General features: G+C 47.2%; 2 protein-coding genes across 2 annotated transcripts; one reads left to right on the top strand and one right to left on the bottom strand.

The window, feature by feature from the left end:
* Positions 1-799: 799 nt before the first annotated feature.
* LOC132265914 (prolow-density lipoprotein receptor-related protein 1) lies at positions 800-17477 on the bottom strand. Its single transcript, XM_059766708.1, has 16 exons — positions 17207-17477; positions 16812-17140; positions 16329-16748; positions 15293-16263; positions 14012-15224; positions 11826-13934; positions 9680-11755; positions 9162-9616; positions 8064-9096; positions 7308-7993; positions 6256-7227; positions 5034-6187; positions 4189-4964; positions 3494-4061; positions 3162-3439; positions 800-3093 (listed from the first exon to the last, which is right to left on the bottom strand). The coding sequence occupies exons 1-16, from the start codon at positions 17475-17477 to the stop codon at positions 2464-2466; spliced, it is 13941 nt and encodes a 4646-aa protein (XP_059622691.1). The 3' UTR covers positions 800-2463.
* Positions 17478-19735: 2258 nt separating this feature from the next.
* Positions 19736-20540, top strand: LOC132255538 (NADH dehydrogenase [ubiquinone] 1 beta subcomplex subunit 3). Its single transcript, XM_059751617.1, has 2 exons — positions 19736-19882; positions 20159-20540. Exon 2 carries the CDS (start codon positions 20178-20180, stop codon positions 20499-20501), a length of 324 nt encoding a protein of 107 aa, XP_059607600.1. The 5' UTR covers positions 19736-19882; positions 20159-20177; the 3' UTR covers positions 20502-20540.
* Positions 20541-20555: the final 15 nt, after the last annotated feature.

Raw genomic sequence — 20555 nt, 5'->3', positions numbered from 1 at the left:
GTCACAGATATTTTCCTTCTTCAGGTAAAATGCAAAAGAAACCACTTTTATCTATGGATTAATGATATATATTTTTAGGAATATAGGTTTGATTATAAGGATTGATATGTCTTGGACCAAAGATATTTATTGCGCTTGAGCAAAAGGGAAAAAAAATGAGAGGTTATAATGTTATTTTGTGTTTGAATCAACGAAGTCACAAAGATCTTTAGGTGATTAAGGAAATTGTCTTGAAGATAAGGACGTAAATGATGAGAGAATTAGGGAATCTGTGGCACTAATCAACTTTTTCGTTCAAATTTTGTGAACTTGCACAACTTGTGCAGTTAAATCTAATCCCAATTTCGAATCATTGACACTTTATCTGATAAGACATTGGCGACAAAGTTGAATAGTGTCGCCAATCGAGTAGTGAAGACGAGCAGAAGCTGCACGTTTGATGGTATTTGATTAAATTGACTACATAATTGTATGTAATCAAATTTCATTAAGGGACAAAAAGAGGTAATCATTGCCGAATGGCAAGAAAGGCCTGAGAATCTTGTTATATCTTAAAAGAAAATATACATTAACTAAATGTTGCATTAGTGAAAAGAGATTAAAATGAAAACACATCAGCAAAATATATTAAAGAAGAGTAAATGATATTTACATAAATAAGAAAGAAAAGTATAAATGTACTAATTTACGGAAAAAAATAAAGAGAAAAAAAAGATTGTTGTAGATGAAAATATTCACACAGGTAAAAAAAATGACAAAGAAAAAACATGAACAAGGGAATAGTAAATAAAAACAATCGTTTCCTCTTCGTTTACATTGTAAGTGTCTTCTTCATGTTCTTTCGCACTCGGGAAGAAGTAGAGAGAGAGAGAAACTACTACTTTTGCGTATAAATACAATGTTAAAGGCTAAATTAATGGTTTTACTAAAAAAAAAATACAAGATGATCACAAATACAAACGAGACACAAAATAATATTGAGAAATAATGATATTGCATTTCCCATTATACACAAAAAAGTAAAAAAAAAATAAATAAATAAAGAACGATACAAATTAAGATAAAACTCAATGTCAATTAATATACTATGAATGTTTAATGAGTAAATGATAGCAAATTAGTTGGTATTCAATGTACAATGAGGAGAATGTTTTATTTTGTTGTCTCTTTTTTACAATCGGTTTTGCTATGCACGTAAATATTGTATCTTGTTAGACAGTTGTTTGTTCTGTTGACTCATTTTAAACGTAGATGATAGAAATAGTGAAAATCCATTTTTATATAAAATATACTAGAGAAGGTGAAAAAAAGAAGTATAGGAAGGCGACTTCCGAGTTGATTAAACGAAAAGGGAATTAAAGAAGAATCTTATGGATGAATTTAAATAATAATATCAGTGTAATAACAGATAAGTATAGTAGTATAGTTGGTAATTAAGTAATCTGCTGTAAGAAAACCATTTAACATTTCTTTTTTGCACTATGAAGAACAAAAAAAAAAGAACCTTATTTGACAAAACAAACCCTATTTTCTTCCAACAAAAAGTGTGGAGAATGTGTGTTTGCTTCAAAAGTAGTTCAATTGCAAAGTAATATTAAGAAAACTAAAAGTAAAACAAACAAAGGATAAATTAATATGAATTTAAACAACGTCAAATTGCTGTGTGTTGAATTAAAAGTGAATAAATATAAACTATATTGCTGTATAGTTTATATGGTTTTAAAATTAATACCAAATTAAATGCGTCTCTAAAAATAAAAATCATACTGACAAACGGAAATTATAATTATGTCTTCTCTTGATTCGTCAAAAATATGTCCTTTCTCTTCGAATAGTCGATGAACAATTCGTCCAGGGTGTCTCGGCTGATAAGTAACGCAGCGGCACTCCATGGTGAGTAGTTGTACCACAAATTTAAAGAGTTGATATTCAAAGAATTGTTCTATAATTCTCAAATTATTTTTCAAAAATTACAGTCTTACTCGCTTATAAATCTGCACATAATCTCTTAATGGTAAATTCTAACTTTGACTGTCTTCTAAGACAAATAAATCAAATGGCACTTTGAGCTTGCTTTCTGTAACATTCGAGATTTTCTCTGCCAGATAGTCAAAAATTGTTATATTAATATCAATATTGAGCTGCACAGTGATGAAATTACGCACTAATAGCAATCTTTTATCTTGTGGAAGAAAAATAATAATCTCACAACGTAATAATTGGATCCAGAGCGTAAGTAAAAATCAATTACACTATATCCCTAATTGCTCCTCAGTGTTCATTTTAGTTGCCTATACTTTGCATCATGTTTTTTTTTCGTTAATATAACCATCGAAATATTTGAGAAGAATCATCTTAAAACAGCCATTGAGCCTTATTTACACACACACACGCACGCACACTGCCTTTGGGCTAAGAGGAGCTCCTGAGAGCCTCGGTGGCTGGAGGTCCTCTGAGCGCTGATCATAGAAGATCGTGATTGGATGCATCATCCTGATTATGTTGCAGTAGTCCCTTCTTCTCCTCCGGCGCCACATGAGACACCTCCAGCGCCGTGCCTCCGCTCACGGCAGCGCCAGACGCATTACCACCGCCGGCGCCCGCGTACATGGACTCATACACGGGATTGGCGAAGTGTCCCTTGTCCTCCTCCTGCACGAACACCGGCCCGTCATCGGCATCGCCGAGGTACATGGGATTCGTGATCTCCACATTCTCCGTGAGACGAGCGTGCGAGAAGGGCTGCCCAATGCGGCGGCGTCGCAGGAAGAAGGTGCCGCCGAGAAAGGCGGTCAGCAGGACGAAGATGACAATGAGAATAATCACCAGAGTTGCCACAGTGCCACTGGTGGACTTCTCTGCCACGGTGAAGACTTCGCGGCATGGCTGATAGAGACCGTCGGCGCAGCGACACTCGTTGATCGAGTTGCCGGGCTCGCAATCGCCACACTCGCCTCGACAGTCCGGCGGCGTCATGCATCTCTCGCCCGTCCAGTCACCAATGCAGATGCACACCGGCTGATTCTGCACGTCTAGCTGACAAATCCCATTATTGCCACAGTAATTGTCACACTCAGTGCCACCGATGAACTTCTGCAAACACAAACACATTTTGTGTATTTTAATACACAAACTTAAGGTCTAACAAAGAGGGAAATTACCTGACAGAATTCTCCTGACCAGTCACTCGTGCACTTGCACACAAGACTGCCATTCTCTGAGCTGCAAGTGCCGCCGTTCTGGCAATAGAGTGAGCCACAATTGGGCGGCGAGCATATTTCGTGCTGCGGATTCTCCTTGCAAATGTCCACTTCGCACAATTCACCTGAGAAGCCTCGCTGACAGACGCACTGGACGCCAGACTCTTCGGTCACGTTGCACACGCCGCCATTGAGACACTTATCGCACACGGCGGACTGACAATTGACGCCCGTGAATCCTGAAAGGAGCAACGTTAGTAACTCCGCTCAACCTTCGTCCTCTCTTTCAATACCTGGATTGCAATTGCATCGCGGACCCGACATGGAAATGCTGCACTTGCCGTTCTTGGAGCAAAAGTTGGCGCACGAGTCAATTTCGCACATCCTGCCGGAGAATCTGTCCGGACAGTCGCACGCACTCACGCCATTCACCGTCTTGCGGCACACGCCGCCATTGTCACACATCAGATCCGAGCAGTACTCGCAGCGATTGCCCTGGAAGCCATCGGCGCACACGCACTGAGTGCCATTCTTGCCGCCGTCCACGCACGCGGCGCCATTGTGGCAGAACTTGCGACAGAGAATCGCACTGATCTCACATCTCTCGCCCGTCCACGCGCTGGGACAGTTGCAGCGCAGCGGCGGCGGCTCCTTGGCATCGTGATGCGCCGCTATCAGGTCGATGTAGCACATGCCCTTGTTCTTACAGTAGCCAGAGCAGCGGTAGTTTTCACAGAATTCGCCCGAGTACTGCGGCGGACACGAGCACTTCCACTCGCCATTGTGGAAGATGCACGAGCCGGAGTTGCACTGCAGCTGACACGCCGACGGGATTTGCCCCAGTGTTGTGCACGTGATTGACTGCGAAGCAAAAAGGGAATTGAGAAGGTGTTAGTCTTAAAGCTAATAATGAAAAATGAAGAAGAAAGACTAAAAATCTTCTCCATTTAGGATTGAAGCCTAAAAATCGACTCAATTTTACACTCACCTCGGGATCGCCGTCCTTCGAGCGCAACGTGTCGTCAGAACAGAGACAATTCCTCTCGGCGGGATTCGCATTCGACAGCAGACACGTGGCATTGGGATGACACGGATGATGGACACACGGATTGCTGATATTGGAGTTCTGCTTCAGTGGATGCTCAATTCTGATGGTGGCGCTTCGGTGATTTGACTTCAGCAGCACTACTGCGTCGCCATGTCCGAACTTATTGATTCGCACAATTGTCTGATTTTGCAGGGTCACATAGACAGAATCCTCGAAGACATCAAGCTTCTTGGCGCGACTCTTGTCCGACGAATAACCCATAATCACCCGACGATCCACCGGCTTCTCCATTCCCCTCAGCTGCACCATCTCTACGGTGCCCACATGATTTGTCCAGTACAGACGATTGGTGGTGTAATCCATCGCCAAACTCGTGGCCCATTCAAAGTCCAGCGGCAGCAGAATCTTCTTGCCCGTCCCATCCAGGCCCGCCGTCAGGATTCCACTCACGGCATGCGTTGTCCAGAACATCTGACGCATGGCGGGATTGAGAACCAAGTCTAATGCAGTGTAACCCGTGCTGACGAGCGACACCAAGTCATTCCCATCCAAATCCGTTGTCACGATCGTGTTGATTTTGGCATCAATCACGTACAGTCGCCGCGTTACCCACTCAATGGCCAATGCCACCGGCTTCCCAACGCCATTCACAATGATCAGTCCATCGCTGGAGTCTCTCTTGCCCCGCATCTTTGTCTTCTCCGCACTGGATTCGTCTGGAAAGCGAGAAAAAAGAAATCACAATTAAAGACCATGAATTGCAGTATATAGAAAATCACACTCACATGATTTTGTGGACTTCTTCTTATCCACCACGAAATCCTTCGCATTGAGCTTCATGATGTGATTATTGAATGCATCAATCCAGAATATGTAGAGATCATTCTCCGTGGTTAGAATGTCAAAAGCCGTGATCTTGGATGTGGGCGGCAAGGCGAATCCCATCACGAGACTCCCGTCCGGTTTGTCCGGCGCCAGAAAGCGAAACTCACTCTCTGCGGCAATCAGGAGGAACTTCTCTCTGCCCGTCGCCCGGCACGTGTCATTCTTCATCGGCCCCTTCACATATCCCGCTTGGCACTTACAGCTGTAGTTTCCCGCCTTCTTCTCCAAGCACACCTGACTACACGTGCCAAAGTCGCAGGATACATTGCGACAATTCATCTCATCACTGGCATCGGCACAGTTGGGCTTCCCGTCGCACTTGAAGTGATCGGCAATACAAGCGCCATCGGAAGTGCAGCGGAATTCATGCGGCAAACACCTTTGCAACTCCTGACACACATACTTCTGCTCATCACTCTCATCGCCACAGTCATCGTGACCGTCACACAGCGTGGAGCGACTCACGCAGCGATGATTGCGACATCGGAAGGCCGATGTGTGACATGTGGTGCACACACTGATCTCCTCATCACTCCCATCCAGACAATCATTCCAACCATCGCAGCGGAAGCGATTGGCGATGCACTTGCCATTCTTGCACCTGAACTCCGATCGCAGACAATCGCAGTTCATCTCGTCACTCCCATCGATGCAGTCATCATCACCATCGCATCTGTGGCTGATGTGAATGCACAGAGCCGCCTCGTGACACTGAAACTCATCCTTGGCACAGGAAACTGAGCAATTTCTCTCATCACTGCGATCCTCGCAATTGAATTCACCATCGCATCGGTGACTCCCGCGAATACACCTCCCATCGCCACATCTGAACTCCGATTCTGAGCAGTTCCTTCGCTGGCAATTCACCTCGTCACTGTTGTCACCACAGTCATTCTCATAGTCACAGCGCCAGCGACCAGGAATGCACTTTGAATTGTTGCAGCGGAAGTGCAGCGGTTCACACGTGGACTGAGATATTTCACACTCACTCGGCTCATCGTCACCCTGCGGACAATCGCGTTCGCCATCACAGCGCCAAGAAGGCGGAATACATCTGTTGATAGAAAGAGAGAATCTTTAAGCAAAGTATTCTGTTGTCTGGAATTGAATGCGTTTTCATACCTTCCGGATTTACATCTGAATTCACTGGCCGGACACTCGCGACGCCGACAGTCGCGCTCATCGCTTCCGTCCACGCAATCCACATCGCCATCGCACACCCACACTTTGGGCACACAGCGACCATTTGTGCACTGGAAGTGATTCGACGAGCATGACTTGGTGGGACAATTCTTCTCATCCTCCTCACCGGCGCAATCCACCCTGTCGTCACAGCGCCTCATCGAGTCAATGCAGTGCGCGGACACATTTCCCGCTCGCGGACACTTGAACTGTGTGTTGAAGCACACGTAATTGTCGCAATTCGTCTCATCCGATCCATCGCCACACTGATCGGTGCCGTCGCAAATGTAGCTCGGATGGATGCACTTCTTGTTTCCACACTGATACTGTCCAGGCTCACAGGCGAAAGCCGGACAATTGCCCGGCTCATCACTGCCATCGCCGCAATCGTCCATGCCGTCACACTTCCAGTAGAATGGAATGCATTTGTACGTGTTGGCGCAATTGAACTGTGATGCCGTGCAATTGGCCACGCACGATGAACCGTCAGCGGCGAGATAGAAGTTATCTGGACAGGCGCACTTGAAGCCAGCATCATTGGGCGCCAACAGACAGAGTGTGGAGCAATTTGCCGTACGACACGGATTGTCCGCCACCTCGCGCTGCCTGTACGGATGAATCACACGAATGTCCATCGGACGATGAATGGTCTGCACAAGTGTTGAGCAATTCTGTCCAGTGTATTTGTGGCAATACTCCACGGACTTTGTATCCCAATCCGTCCAGTATATCCTGTCCTCCCACACGGCAATAGCGAACACATGATGGAGATTCACATGCGGATTAATGGCACGAGAGATGATCACCTTGCGATTCTGTCCCTCAAAATCACTCACGGCTATGAAATCCTCACGCGCATCACCCCAAAAGATCTCATTCGTCTCAAAGCTGATGGTCAGAGCATTTGGCCACCTGAGAAGCAGACACACACACATATACATTAATCAGAAAAGCTTCTTCCTCACTTAATGTGAAGAAGACCATCGACTCACCCCAAGTCGTCTTTAACAATGATCCTCGGATTGCTGCCATCCATTCCTGCCTTGCCAATGTGCGGTTTATCACCCCAATCTGTCCAGTAGAGGAACTTCTGGAAGGGATCCAGCACAATTGCCCGCGGCTCCTGCAGATCCTGCATATTCTCCCCAATTAGCACTCTGCGGAACTTTCCATCCAGCGTCGACACCTCAATTGTGTCCAAACCCTTGTCGCACCAGTACAGATTCCTGCCCACCCAATCAACAGCCAATCCATCGGGATTCTGCAGCAATGACTGATGCAGCACATCCGTGCGATTGTCCTTCGGACACCACCGCCGGATGGAGCTCACGGTTGTCGTGACGTCTGACCAGAAGTAACATTGCGATGTCCAGTCAAAGTCCAGCGCCACAGCATTGGACAAATTGTGCACCAAGAGTGTCATGCGTCCAAACAAGTCCACCTGACGAATATAGTAGCGATTCGAGAAGATCAATCTCATCTCCTCATCACTGTTCGCCTTGCAATTCAACTTATCACGCATCGTGAAGCCCTCATGACATGAACAGTGATAGGAACCGTGCGTGTTGATGCATATTTGACTACACGGACGATCGTCGCATTCATTGGCATCCTCACAAAGTGTCCGATCAATTGTGCTCACGCGATAGCCCTCATTGCATGTACATTCGTAGCCAACCTGCAATTCAAAGAATTCGGTGTTTCTAATTCCCCAAAAGATATTTGCACAACACACACACACAACTGACCTTCTTGTCGACGCATTTCTGTGCACATTTTGGCATCGAGATGTCCTCACATTCATTCACACCGCACGCCAATTCATCACTGAAGTCACCACAATCGTCCCGTCCATTGCACACATCGGCATCGGAAATGCACACACCCGTCTCGCATCGGAAGTGATTCGGGCCGGCACAGATGATCTTCGAGTCCTCACACATCTTGGGATCCTCATCGCTGGCATCCTCGCAATCTGTGCGGAAGTCACACGTGAAGTTCTTCGGGATGCACTCCCTGTTATTGCATCTGAACATCCCCGGACCACACACGGCATGTGCAAACACACCCGGTGAACATCCCGGCAATTCATCACTGCCATCATCACAATCCACATCGCCATCGCACACGTACTGCATATCAATACACTCGCCAGACTTGCAGTAGAATGACAAGATGGAGCACGATCTCTGGGCATCACAGTCACGAATGGGCGCCTCATCCTCACCATTCGCGCAATCCTTATCGCCATCGCACACCCACAGCTGCGAGATGCATCTGCCCGTGCTGTTGCACTGGAAGTAGTTCTCCGGACACGGCTTCAGCTGGCAATGCTCACCCTCATCGCTGCCATCAGTACAGTCCGGCTGGCCGTCGCACTGCCACGATGCCGGAATGCACGAGCGATTCATCTGACACGTGAACTGATTGTGCAGACAATGCTGTGTGCAATTCATCTCATCGGCAGCCGCTCCATCAACTCCACCATCCATACAATCGTCCTCACCATCGCAGCGCCACATCAGCGGAATACACTCGCCATTTGGACACGTGAATTTACTCGCCGGACACGTGGATTTCACCGTGGCCGGACAATCGGCCTCATCACTGCCATCCCAGCAATCATTTTCACCGTCACACTTCCACGAGCGCATGTAGCAAGCTGTCGTGTGTTCACATTGAAGCACACTGTCGGCATTGGCGATGGATTTCAAGTGGCACACGGGACGCTCACAGTTGATTTCATCCGACAGATCAGGACAATCGGGATCACCATCGCATCTAGCAGGGAAAATACAACATAAAACTCCTACCAATCTTACTGATTGCCAATGAATTCCACTCACCTGTACTTGATGGGGATGCACTGACCCGTGCTGCAGCGAAAGTGTTTATCTGTGCAGTTGCAGTGCGCTTCGTCACTGCCATCGCCGCAATTCTGCACACCGTTGCACGTCTGATTCTGCGGAATGCACCTGTGATTGTCGCACTGGAAGAAGTTCGTGGGACATGTGCGGAAGGCACAGTACGCCGTTTGTTCGTCCGATCCATCCGGACAGTGGTGCACTGAGTCGCACGTCAAGTGGAAGGGAATGCATCCACCGGAAGAACACTCAAACATGTCCACTGAGCAAGATGACGAATTTGCGGGCAAACAGCGCTTTCCATCTGGCGCCAAACGGCCTCGTGTACATTCGCACTTCACCTTGAAGTTCTTATCCACACTGCAGTGATCCTCACAACCGCCATTCAACACTTTACACGGATCAGCTGAGCAATCTTGTGTGGTGTTTTGCACAACCTATCGTGGAAGAGAATGGATTTTAGATGTTGAAAAGATTTGGTAATTGAGAAAATCATATACCACAATTCCCATTGGACGCCCAATGTCCTTCCGCAGGAAGACAACATCGCTGCCTGAGTACTTATTGGCTCGAATCACAGCGTGAAGCACCCAATCTGTCCAGAACAGCAGATCTCCGTACACGGCCATTGAGAAGGGATGTTTGGGCGTTGAGTGCGCCAGAATGATCCTGTGCGATCCATCATAATCCGCACGTTCCACTTTGTCCAGTCTCGCGTCCGCCCAGTACAGCTTGTGCGCCTCATAATCCAACGTTATTGCATTGGGCATTCGAATGTCCGTGGTGATCACACTCTCCAGACCATAGCCAGAGATGTAGGCTCGCTGAATGGACGGCGTGACTTGATTCCAATTCGTCCAATACACCATTGACATGCAACTCTCCACCGCGATGCCGCGCGGCTTGTCGCCCGCCTTCAGCTTCATCACAATCCTCACGAGATTCGTATTGTTGGCCGGATGATCCCAGGAAATGTTCTTCATTGACACAGATCGAATGGAGGCATCGATGTTACTTGTCCAGAACAGTTGATCACTCAGAGCATCAAACACGAGACCCTCAACGGAAATCTGCTTATTGACAATCATCCTGTGATCCGTGCCATTGAACATCACCCAATTGATTGTGCTGGAGTGAATGTCAGAGTATATGATGCGTGCTCGGGGATAATCATATGTCAGTCCAATGGTGTTCTTCATCATTGTGGAGTTCTGAATCTTCGCCACAGGTCCATTCAAGTTTGTGTGATCCGTCAAATGGATGCTCTCGATGGACGTCATGCGGGAATAGATGAGGAAATTCTCATAATCCTCACAAGACTTCCCATCCTTGGCTGAGATTCTGCCATGTGAGCATGCACAGACGGGATGAGAGCCATTGTACAGGCACAACTCCTGACAACCGCCATTGTTCAGCTCACACGGATTCCTTCCCTTCTGCACATGTCGCCCAAACACCTTCAAATCCCTCAAGCTACTCGCCTCCGTCCGGATAGTCGTCAAATCCGTGAGATTGGCCAGAGGTGCCATCTTAATTGTGCTCCTCTGATGAATACTCTCCGCAATGAAGAGCCGCCCATTGGCAATGGCAATGGCCACGGGATTTGTCAGACCCTCAGATATCAGCGTTGTCACCTGATGCCCATCATAGTCCACCCTCTTCACCTTTCCCGCCTGCATCTCCACCCAATACACCACCTGATTGTCAATATCCAGGAAGATATTGCAGTCCGACACAGACTGATTGTACAGCACAAATGACGAGCTGCCATCCATGCCAACCATGCCAATCTGACGATCGCCAGTGTAGAATATCAGTCCGGCTTTGGGATCCACAGCCAGTGCCGTGGGTTTGTTGAGATTCGCCGCCACCACATATCTGTAGGATCCATCAAATCTCGCCACTTCTATCAAATCCCTCTTCTCATCACTCCAATAGATATTCTGCGCCACCCAATCCACGGCAATGCCACTCGGTGAATCACTATTGTTACTGTCTACCAAGTCAAATTGATGGATAATCACTTCTCTTCCCGTGCCGTCGCGTCGAATCTTCGTGATTGTGCCACGCTCACTGTCCGCCCAGAAGATCAAGTCACTCATGGCATGATAGTCAATGCTGGAGGCCAAGGAGATCCTCGAGATGGGCGCCAGAACACTCTTCTCCCCATTTATCATGTACGACTTGACATCATCAAACAGCGGCAATCCCTTGAGTTCATAGCTCAGCGAATAGAGAATAAACTCCTCCGTTCCCTGGCATCTCGTGGGATTCTTCTGCCACTGAACATAGCCAATGGCACACTTGCACACACTCGTGTGCTCCCCTGTCGCCAGACACAAGTGCTCACACCCTGAACTCCTCTCACTGCACGCACTCACGCCCGTTTGCGCTGCTGGGAAGAACATCCTGAGCGAATGCACGCCCGCCGTGTTGTTCCTGATAATCTCACTTCCCACGCATCGATTCTTGTCACACTTCCGAATGGTGTTATCCGAATTCTCAGCATAGTAAATATTGTCCTTGTACACTGTCACACTTCCCACGTACACCTGAGGATTCTGCATTGCGAGCACCTGCAAAGAACACAATTAACATAGTATAGATTCACAAAACAGTGAACATATACAATTTATACACACTCACCTCATGAGTCATCTTCCGGACAATGTCATAGTAATAGATTGATCCCACGTGGGGGAAGACATAGTAGAGCTTCTTCTCCTCATAATCCATCGTGAGACTGTCGATTTTGTGCTCTGTGGCCACGGCAATTTCCACCCCACTTCCATCCATTGCACTCATCATGATCCTGTGCGTATTGTTGACTGTTGAACTATTGGATTGTGACCAGAAGAGTCGCCCGAATGCCGGATAGACAGCAATACTCGTCACTTCCGGAAGACTTGTGTGAATCTCCGTCACATATTCACCTTGCAAATTGCATGCAATTATCCGATATTCCGTCCTTCCCGATGACACAAACATCACCTTCCCCGTCCAATCGATGGCAAAGCCAACCGGTTGAGGAATATCCGTGTCCAGAATTGTCTCAATGGGTCCATTGGACAGTCCAGACGTCTTGATCTCATTCAACTGCACATCGGACCAGAACAATCGACTGCCATTGACGAGGAAGTCAATTTTCACCGGCGCCAAGACTTGCGTTGTGTGACTGATGGTGGGAATTGTGTGATGATTAGGTTGATACAGATCAACGCCTCTAATCTCTGAACCAGTGACAAACAGCAAGACTTGCTCATTGGGAATGCAAGTGCGATTATTGCCATCCAGGCGCATCACATGCGGACATTGACAGCGATAAGTGCCATTCACACTCAACAAGCACAAGTGCGAGCATCCGCCATTGTTTGCGCCGCAGGGATTTCTGCCATCGCTCGGCTGTCGACTCGAGTGCAGCACTTGTATGCCAAAAGGCTGTGTCAACTTCCTCTGAATCACCGCCACATCCGAGCCATTCCACTTATTGGCACGAATCACCGAATTGGTCCGCCAATCTGTCCAGTAAACATGATTCTCGAACAATGATATGCCAAAGGGATGCGATAAGATCTCCGGATCGCGTATCACCAAGTGATGATCCTCACCATTGTAGTCTGTGGTGTGAATTGAGTCTGATCGTGCGTCTATCCAGTAAATGCGCCTCTGATTGTAGTCCAGCGTCAAGCCATTTGGCCACGCGCCCTGAATCTGCTGCACCTGCATTATTGTCTTCCTATGCTCACCGGCCATCGAGCAGCGCTCCACACGCGGCGCCACCTCATCCCAATCCGTCCAGAACAGCAGACCATCACGCGGATCCAGAGCTATGGCCCGTGGACTCTCCATATCGCCAGCCACGAGAGTCCTCCGGAAGCTCCCATTCACCTTTGCCACCTCAATCTGATCCAGATTCGAGTCCACCCAGTACAGATTCATGCCAATCCAGTCCACAGCCAATCCCTCAGCCGTGGACAATCCCGACTGCACCACAGCCTCGACATTCGTCAGAGAGTCTCCAATCAGAGACGCTCTGTAGATCTTGTCATCAATCACGTCCGTCCAGTAGATTTGCACGGAGTCATTGCCATAGAAGAAATCCAGAGCGATGGTATTACGCAGAGCTGAGTAGAAGTTCTTCACTGCCAGCGTCTTGAGATCTACACCGCGAATCTCCTGGCGATTACTGAAGATTACATACGGAGAATCCTTGTTGGTGCTCCGGCAGGAGAATCTGTCGTACTGCAGCATGAAGCCTTCGTGACACTGGCAAACATACTTCTTGCCCCTCTGCTTGCACACCTGCGAACACGTTCCCCAGTGTTCGCATGCATGTTCCATCGAGCACGTTCGCCCATTGCTGGCCAGAAACATATGCGGCGGACAAGAGCAGATGCTCCCCTCTGGAGCATTGTGGCAAAAGTGTGAGCAATCATTCTCATAGTCACACAATTTCTCACTGCATCGGAATCCTTCGTCAGAGCCATCTGGACAGTCATTGATGCCATTGCACAGTTGCTCCACTTTTATACAAGCATTCGTCCTGTGACAATACCGATCGGGATCCTCACACTTCACCGTCTCATTGAAGCTCGGTCGCGGTGTAATTGTCGTGCAATTAAGCTCATCCGACTTGTCCAGGCAATCATTGACAGAGTCACAGCGCAAGTGCTTTGCAAAGCACTCAATCCCATTTAGGCATCTCAACTCATCTCGCCCACATTGAAATTCCGGCCGGATGGTTTTATTGTCGCTCTGCAAAGGAAAAATTCATCATCATCATCATCATCGTCGAGTATGAGATATAGTGAAAGAAGCACTGAATAACTCACCAGAGTTGTGTTGTCGCAGTGTTGCTCATCCCTGGCGTCGAAGCAATCGACAATTCCATCACAAATGAGACTCTCATTGAGACATCCCTTGGGCATGCAGTAAATCTGCCCCAGGCGACACTCCCTCATGCATCCATTCTCATCAGAGTGATCGCCACAGTTGTCGAAACCATCGCAGATCATCTCGTATGGCACGCACACCTTATTGTCACACTCATACTCCACACACTCGCCGCAATCATCTGGCTCATCTGACGCATCTCCAGGACCACAATCTGCATGCTGATCACAGTACCAGATGTTCGGAATGCACCTCTTCGTCACTTTGCACTGAAATTGGCTGTCTGTGCACGTGATGTTCGGACAACGAGTCGCATCCTCGTCACTCTCGTCTATGCAATGGGCAATTCCATCGCACAGTGTCGCGTTGTGCAGACACCGATTGCCGTCACACTGAAAATACCCCGCTGTCGTGTTGCAGTGATCCTTCGTCGAGCACGGACCATCAGCGCCCGCCGCTTCGTCGCTCCCATCGCGACAATCATTGTCGCCGTCGCACAGGAAGCGCACTTCAATGCATCGATGCTCGTGCTGACAGCGAAAGAAGCCAGGAGCACAGTCAGTTGGCGCCACATAATCCACCCTCGGGATGCATGTTGTGCCGCTGGCATTCAGTGAGAATCCATCACCGCACGAGCACACAGAGCCATTTGGTGTTATCAGGCAAATTCCTGGACAATTTGCTGCACTCTCCGTACATGCATTCGTCCCCGTTTGACTGGAATTGTCAAACACCTTCATGCTGGCAATGAGATTGCGCTCCAGCAATAGTGGCTCACCAGAATCACGCACATCACCATTATCCATGATCAGAGAACGAATGTTGCCCTGCACATTGTCCGTCCAGAAGATCATCTGACCGTTGAAGGCCATGGAGTGCGGATAGAAGTGCTCAGACATACCATTGTACAGCGCCTCACGATTCTTACCATCCACATCTGCTCGCTCAATCAGCGGCATTATCGGATCGCACCAGTACAGCTTCCCATTTGCATGATCCAGCGTCAATCCTGTGGGCCAGTGAAGATTCGATTGGAGCAGAACATTGCGATGCGTGCCGTCCATCCAGGCGCTCTGAATAGATCCAAAGTAACCAGTTACAACCCACGTTGTCCAATACATTATTCCACGCTGTGGATCCACAACAATTGCACTGCAAAGAGAGAATCAACACACAAGTCAGAGACCTCAATAAATGAGGAAAGACAAAAACAAACTCACTCAGGATGAACAATTCCGTCTGGAATGAGTGTCTTTTGTGTTGGTGAATCACTAATCTTCACCACAGATATCGTATTCCACGTGGAGTCGGTGAAGAAGAGATTTCCGCCCATCCAATCATACGCCAAGCCATTGCATCCCAGCAATCCAGCTATGACAATCCTTCTCCCAGTGCCATCCAAGCCTTGCGATTCGATGGTGAAAGTGTTGTTCTTCTTGTTCTTGTGAGCAAAATAGATCACCTGATCCTTCACACTGTAATCCAACGTTACGGGCCACTCAATATTAACAATTGGCACAATTGCATCCTGCACAGACGCTTGCTTCTTCATCGAAATGCCCTTAATCATTGGCGGCTGTTCGCGTGCAAACAGCAGAAAGGATGAGAACTTCACCAGCACACATTGCGTGCGACCCTTGAGCCGATATCCCGGGGCACACAGACACTGCGCTATGGCCACATTCTTCCGCCACAGCGGAATGCAGAGATGCTGACACTCGCCATTACGCTCACGACACGGATGTGACACCTCAGGTTGTCGCTGTCGGTGAAACACGTGAATTCCCACCGGCACAGAAGAATTGGCCACAATCACCGTGGCCACTTGTTCATTCCTGTCCAGCCCAATCACCGAATGATTCCTCCATGATGTCACATAGATACCATTCTCAAAGAATGTCACACCGTGCAGCGATTGAATGAGCGACACATGTGAAAACTGTCTCTTGATGCCCCAGCGATTCTCCCCATTGTAATTCACCCTCTCAATGAAATCCATATACGTGTCCACCCAGTACACATGCTTATTAGCCAAATCCAGTGTCACACCATTGGGATAGACAATCTTGTGCGTGACGAGCTTCGTGCGATTGCTCCCATCCAGCAGACATCGCTCCACGGCTGCCGGATTGTTGCCCCACTTCGTGAAGAAGAAGAATCCAGCCGTTGGATCAATAGCCATTCCCCTCACCTGAAAAGCAAAAAGGGGCATCGATAAAGCACAGCCACTCATGTAAATGTGCCTTTTACACTCACCTTTCCCATGTCTCTCTCCAATATCACCGTGCAATGCTTCATTTCGCTGGTACACACAAAGATTATCTCCTTTCCCGCATCCAAATAGTACCAATTGCCCGAAATCCAGTCCAACATTACCAGCTCAATTGTTTCAAGATTGGGATATGCATCGGGCAGCGGAAGATGCCATTGTGTGCTGAAATCATCGATGTTGTGGCAATTGAACTCAACAATGCCATCAGCCGACGGTGCCAGAAGGCAAACACTGCGATTTCTGTGCCAAAACTCAAATGCAATGGGATTTTGCACAGGAAAGACAGGATTGAATGACCACAATTCGCCACTCATGCTCACACGACGTAGATCTTTCTGTGTGATGAACACCAACGAGGGCGACTCTTCTTTCGGCACATTAATCCCCTGACATCTCCAATCAATCTGCAAAAGTAGTGCAATTTAATATGCAAAAGTTCATTTGAAGGCTAACTCCTTAAGTCTCACTTTGGTATATCCAGCCACGCAGGAGCATCGATAGCTGCCCGGCACATTGGTGCACAGCTGATCGCACTTGTTCTCCACTTGGCACTCATCGATGTCCTGACAAGCTGTGCCATTTGGCTCCTGTCCAGGCGGACAGAAGCACTTGGGCCCCTCCGGAGTGTCACGACAGTCGAAGGAGCACTTGAGAGTGCCACATTTGGACAGATTCTTCGCACAATTCAGCTCATCATTCACGCAATCCCAGTGTCCATCGCAGAATTTCTCAATTTCCAGACAAACGCCCGGCTTGCATGCCACTTTATTGACCGGACACTTCGTCACATTGGCGCCTGTTGGGCGAGAAGCTGCGCTACAGAACACATTTTGCACTCACAACAGGATTTATAGAGACTCACACTTGTCGTTGTTCTCATCCGAAGTGTCCACTTGCAGCGTTTTCTTGTGCACGCCACAGTCGAAGTCGCCGTCGCAGAGCCATCCGCTGGGGATGCATTTCTGTGTGCCCGTGCACCGGAACTGGCCCTCCAGGCAGCCCAGCGAGTGAGCACACTCGGGCGGCTCGTCGGAGCCATCATCACAGTCTCTGTTTGAATCACACTTCCAGAACAGCGGAATGCACGTGCCGTCGCGACACGTGAAATGAGATGGAGGACATGCTGAAAGCATTGGATTTATTGCATGTATTCATCAATGCCTCTGTAGTTTAATATCTTATTAATTTCACCTTTCCTAAAAATTTTTTTCTCCGATTTTCGGTAAATTTACCATGTAAATTTTATATTCCACTCGCATTTTCTAGATAAAATTCTGTTTTTGAACCTTCTTACTGGCCAAATTGTATTTCTAATGCTGAAATTCACTTTTGCCATCTTTTCTCAGTCACTCCATCACATTGGAAAATTCCCCTCGAAAATAGGATAAACATAATCATTTCCTCTGCAGTGGAAAAATATTCCTAACCAGAGAATAAGTGAAATATTTAGAGTAATGTAAATATTTACACAATTTCCACTCATTCCCCATGACTGGGTCAATAAGCAAATTGGAATTCCGCCTCTAAGAACTTCTCTCGTTGTTGCCAAATGAAATATATATAAGTTGAACATAAAATAGACTGTTTTTTGCCCTCTCTTTCCTCTTGCCTCGCTTTTTTTCTCCGCTGACACTTTCAATTTTCTTTTTTTACTTCATGAATTAATTTATTATCCACTGCATTGAAGGCATTTTTCCGCATTCGCGCTTCTCTTAGTCCCAGTAAATTTCATCCTATGCCGCCTACATTTGTGCTTTTACACGCCAGCATCTCTCTCTCTCTCTCTCTCTGTCTCTCTCTTTGCTTGAGCAAGTTGTGTGTTCGGCAGCGTAAAAACATCTCGTCATATTCACTCTACATTCTCTAATAACATTATTAAACGCATGAGCTTCAACGACATTCCAATTTGTTATATTTGAATAAATTACATCGGGCTAAATTGTATGACGAGCATTTAATTGAGATTTCAAAGAGCGCTTCATTGAAGACATTACAGACGATTGGAAACAATCTTGTCTCACTTCCTCAAACAACATTGTGTCTGTGTTTTCTTTGCGCCGGCATTGCGTTGGTGAGCAGAAATACCGCAAGGAGTCTCTCGATCTGCTTTGCATAAATGCCACAAACTTAATATTGATTCAGAAGAGGCGAAATTTTCCCCAGAAAAAAAAAATTATCTTTTGACTATACAAAACGACTTTCCCGAGAGGAGAGAGATATTTTGACTTGTGTTGCTAATCACAGAGCTTGTAATTAAGACGTGAACTTCTGACCCTGTCTCACATCTGTTGCATGACAAACCACATGTGTAAGACAGTCGGAAGGCTCATGTGTTGGAGGGAAATTGAATGGGAACTCACTTGGAGTATTTGGTGAAGCTGATAAAGTGTCTGCTGGCCGGATTGTGGATGATCTCGTCACTGTGCTCTCTCCTGGCGTCGACACTTCCGGCGCTGATGTTGTGAGTGCATCGGAGAAGGTGAGAAGCAATAGTGTGATAAAGCTGCAGAGCATTTTCCCCATGATTTTCCCTTCTTTTCCACTCTTCCAAGCGCCTCAGCGGCGCTCTTGTGGTCTCAAATCTCTCTCTTTCTCTCTCTCTCTCTCTCTCACTTTGTGTCACACAAACTTTTATGTAACTTCTAATTCACCTACATTCATTTTTTCTTGCACTCTTCAGCATACTTGTTTTTCTTATGCTGTCAAGTGGCACCATCCGCGATTTACTTATTTTCCATCATAATAAACAACACGCACACACACGCGCAAAACACCCAGAGGCCGATGTAAATAAAAAGAACACAACACACACGCAGCGCGTGCTCAACTACAGCGGCAGAAGTGGGAAACTTTTCAGCCAACGCTCAAAATTCTTCTCACTTTTCACCAATTTCCCCACACTTTTCACACTTGATCGCAACTGTAAACACTTTTCTGCGATGTCACACGTGATGTTTACATATTTTTCACATCTCTGGTACACCAAATTGGCCGGAATATGTGTTTTACTGCCGGACATACATACACAAAGCACAGAATATTTCGCGACGGCCAACAAGCAGCATCCTCACTGCATCGCGCTTTTCAGAGAACTGAGCACGTCTCTCTCGCGCAATCAGGCAAAATGTCAAATTACCCCCACTTTTCCGACCCCGGCACCCACTTGTTTACATTGTCAATTCACCTTCTTCCGCTGGAAATACACTTTAACAGCCACTGTCTGCACTCTGAGAAAATATTAGGCATCCCAATTGACGACGGAATTGGGAAAAATGTGTGAAAAATTTGTGAAAAGTATCTAAAAAAATTAAATTAGTCTTTTGTTAGCTTCCCCAACATTCTCTTCTCTCCTCTTACCGATCTGCTGTCTCTTTCTCGCACCGCTTGACAGTCCTCTTCGCGATAGCAGCGCCCACGACCGCAATTGGAAGTAGTGTTTGCCAAAAATCTGTCCTGCAGAAGAAAAACAACCAGATTTTCTTGGCAAAAATCCCCGAAATCGCCACTGAATTGGCTGGAAATCTGATTTAGTGGATAGGTGAGTGTTCCATAATAGTGTATCATAGGTTTTCCCGTCTATTTTCCCTCGGATGTTCGCGATTTTGTTAAGACGTAGTTGGCAAACTGATAAAGACATCTTCACCGCATTGACGGCATTTTTTCCTTAATTATTTGCAAATTATTACTCTGTAAGATAATCCTCGTGATCGTGATGTGTTGATATGTATTCTTTACTGAGTTTTCAGTCCTATCCTGGAATTTTTCACCCTCTTTCCCGTTACATAATGATAAAATGAGGTTATGTGTTTTGCAGTGGAAGCTGAAGCTGGAAAATGGGAGGACACCACACACCAAAGGTCCCCGATGCGTCCATCTACAAGGTGGAGGACGTGCCAGAGCTGCTGGAGGTGCAGAAGTCACTGTCGCGCCAGGGATTGCGCGATCCGTGGCTCCGGAATGAAGTGTGGCGATACAACACACAATACTACGGGACACATCGTCAGCGCCTCTTGACAGTCCTGTTCCGGGGCTTCGGGCTCGGCTTTGCCGCCTTCTTGGCCACAATTGGGATCGAGAAGGCATTCAATATCGACTACACGGGAGGACGTAGTCATGCGCACGGGCACGGACATGGCGAAGAGGCGGGACACCATTAGAAGCATTGGCAGAGAATAAATTGATCGAGTAGTTGATAATAGCTTTATTTGTGT

Source organism: Phlebotomus argentipes, unplaced genomic scaffold, assembly GCF_947086385.1.
Source record: "Phlebotomus argentipes unplaced genomic scaffold, Phlebotomus argentipes genome assembly contig_5, whole genome shotgun sequence".
NCBI lineage: Eukaryota > Metazoa > Arthropoda > Insecta > Diptera > Psychodidae > Phlebotomus > Phlebotomus argentipes.
This window is presented reverse-complemented; position numbering and strand designations above follow the sequence as displayed.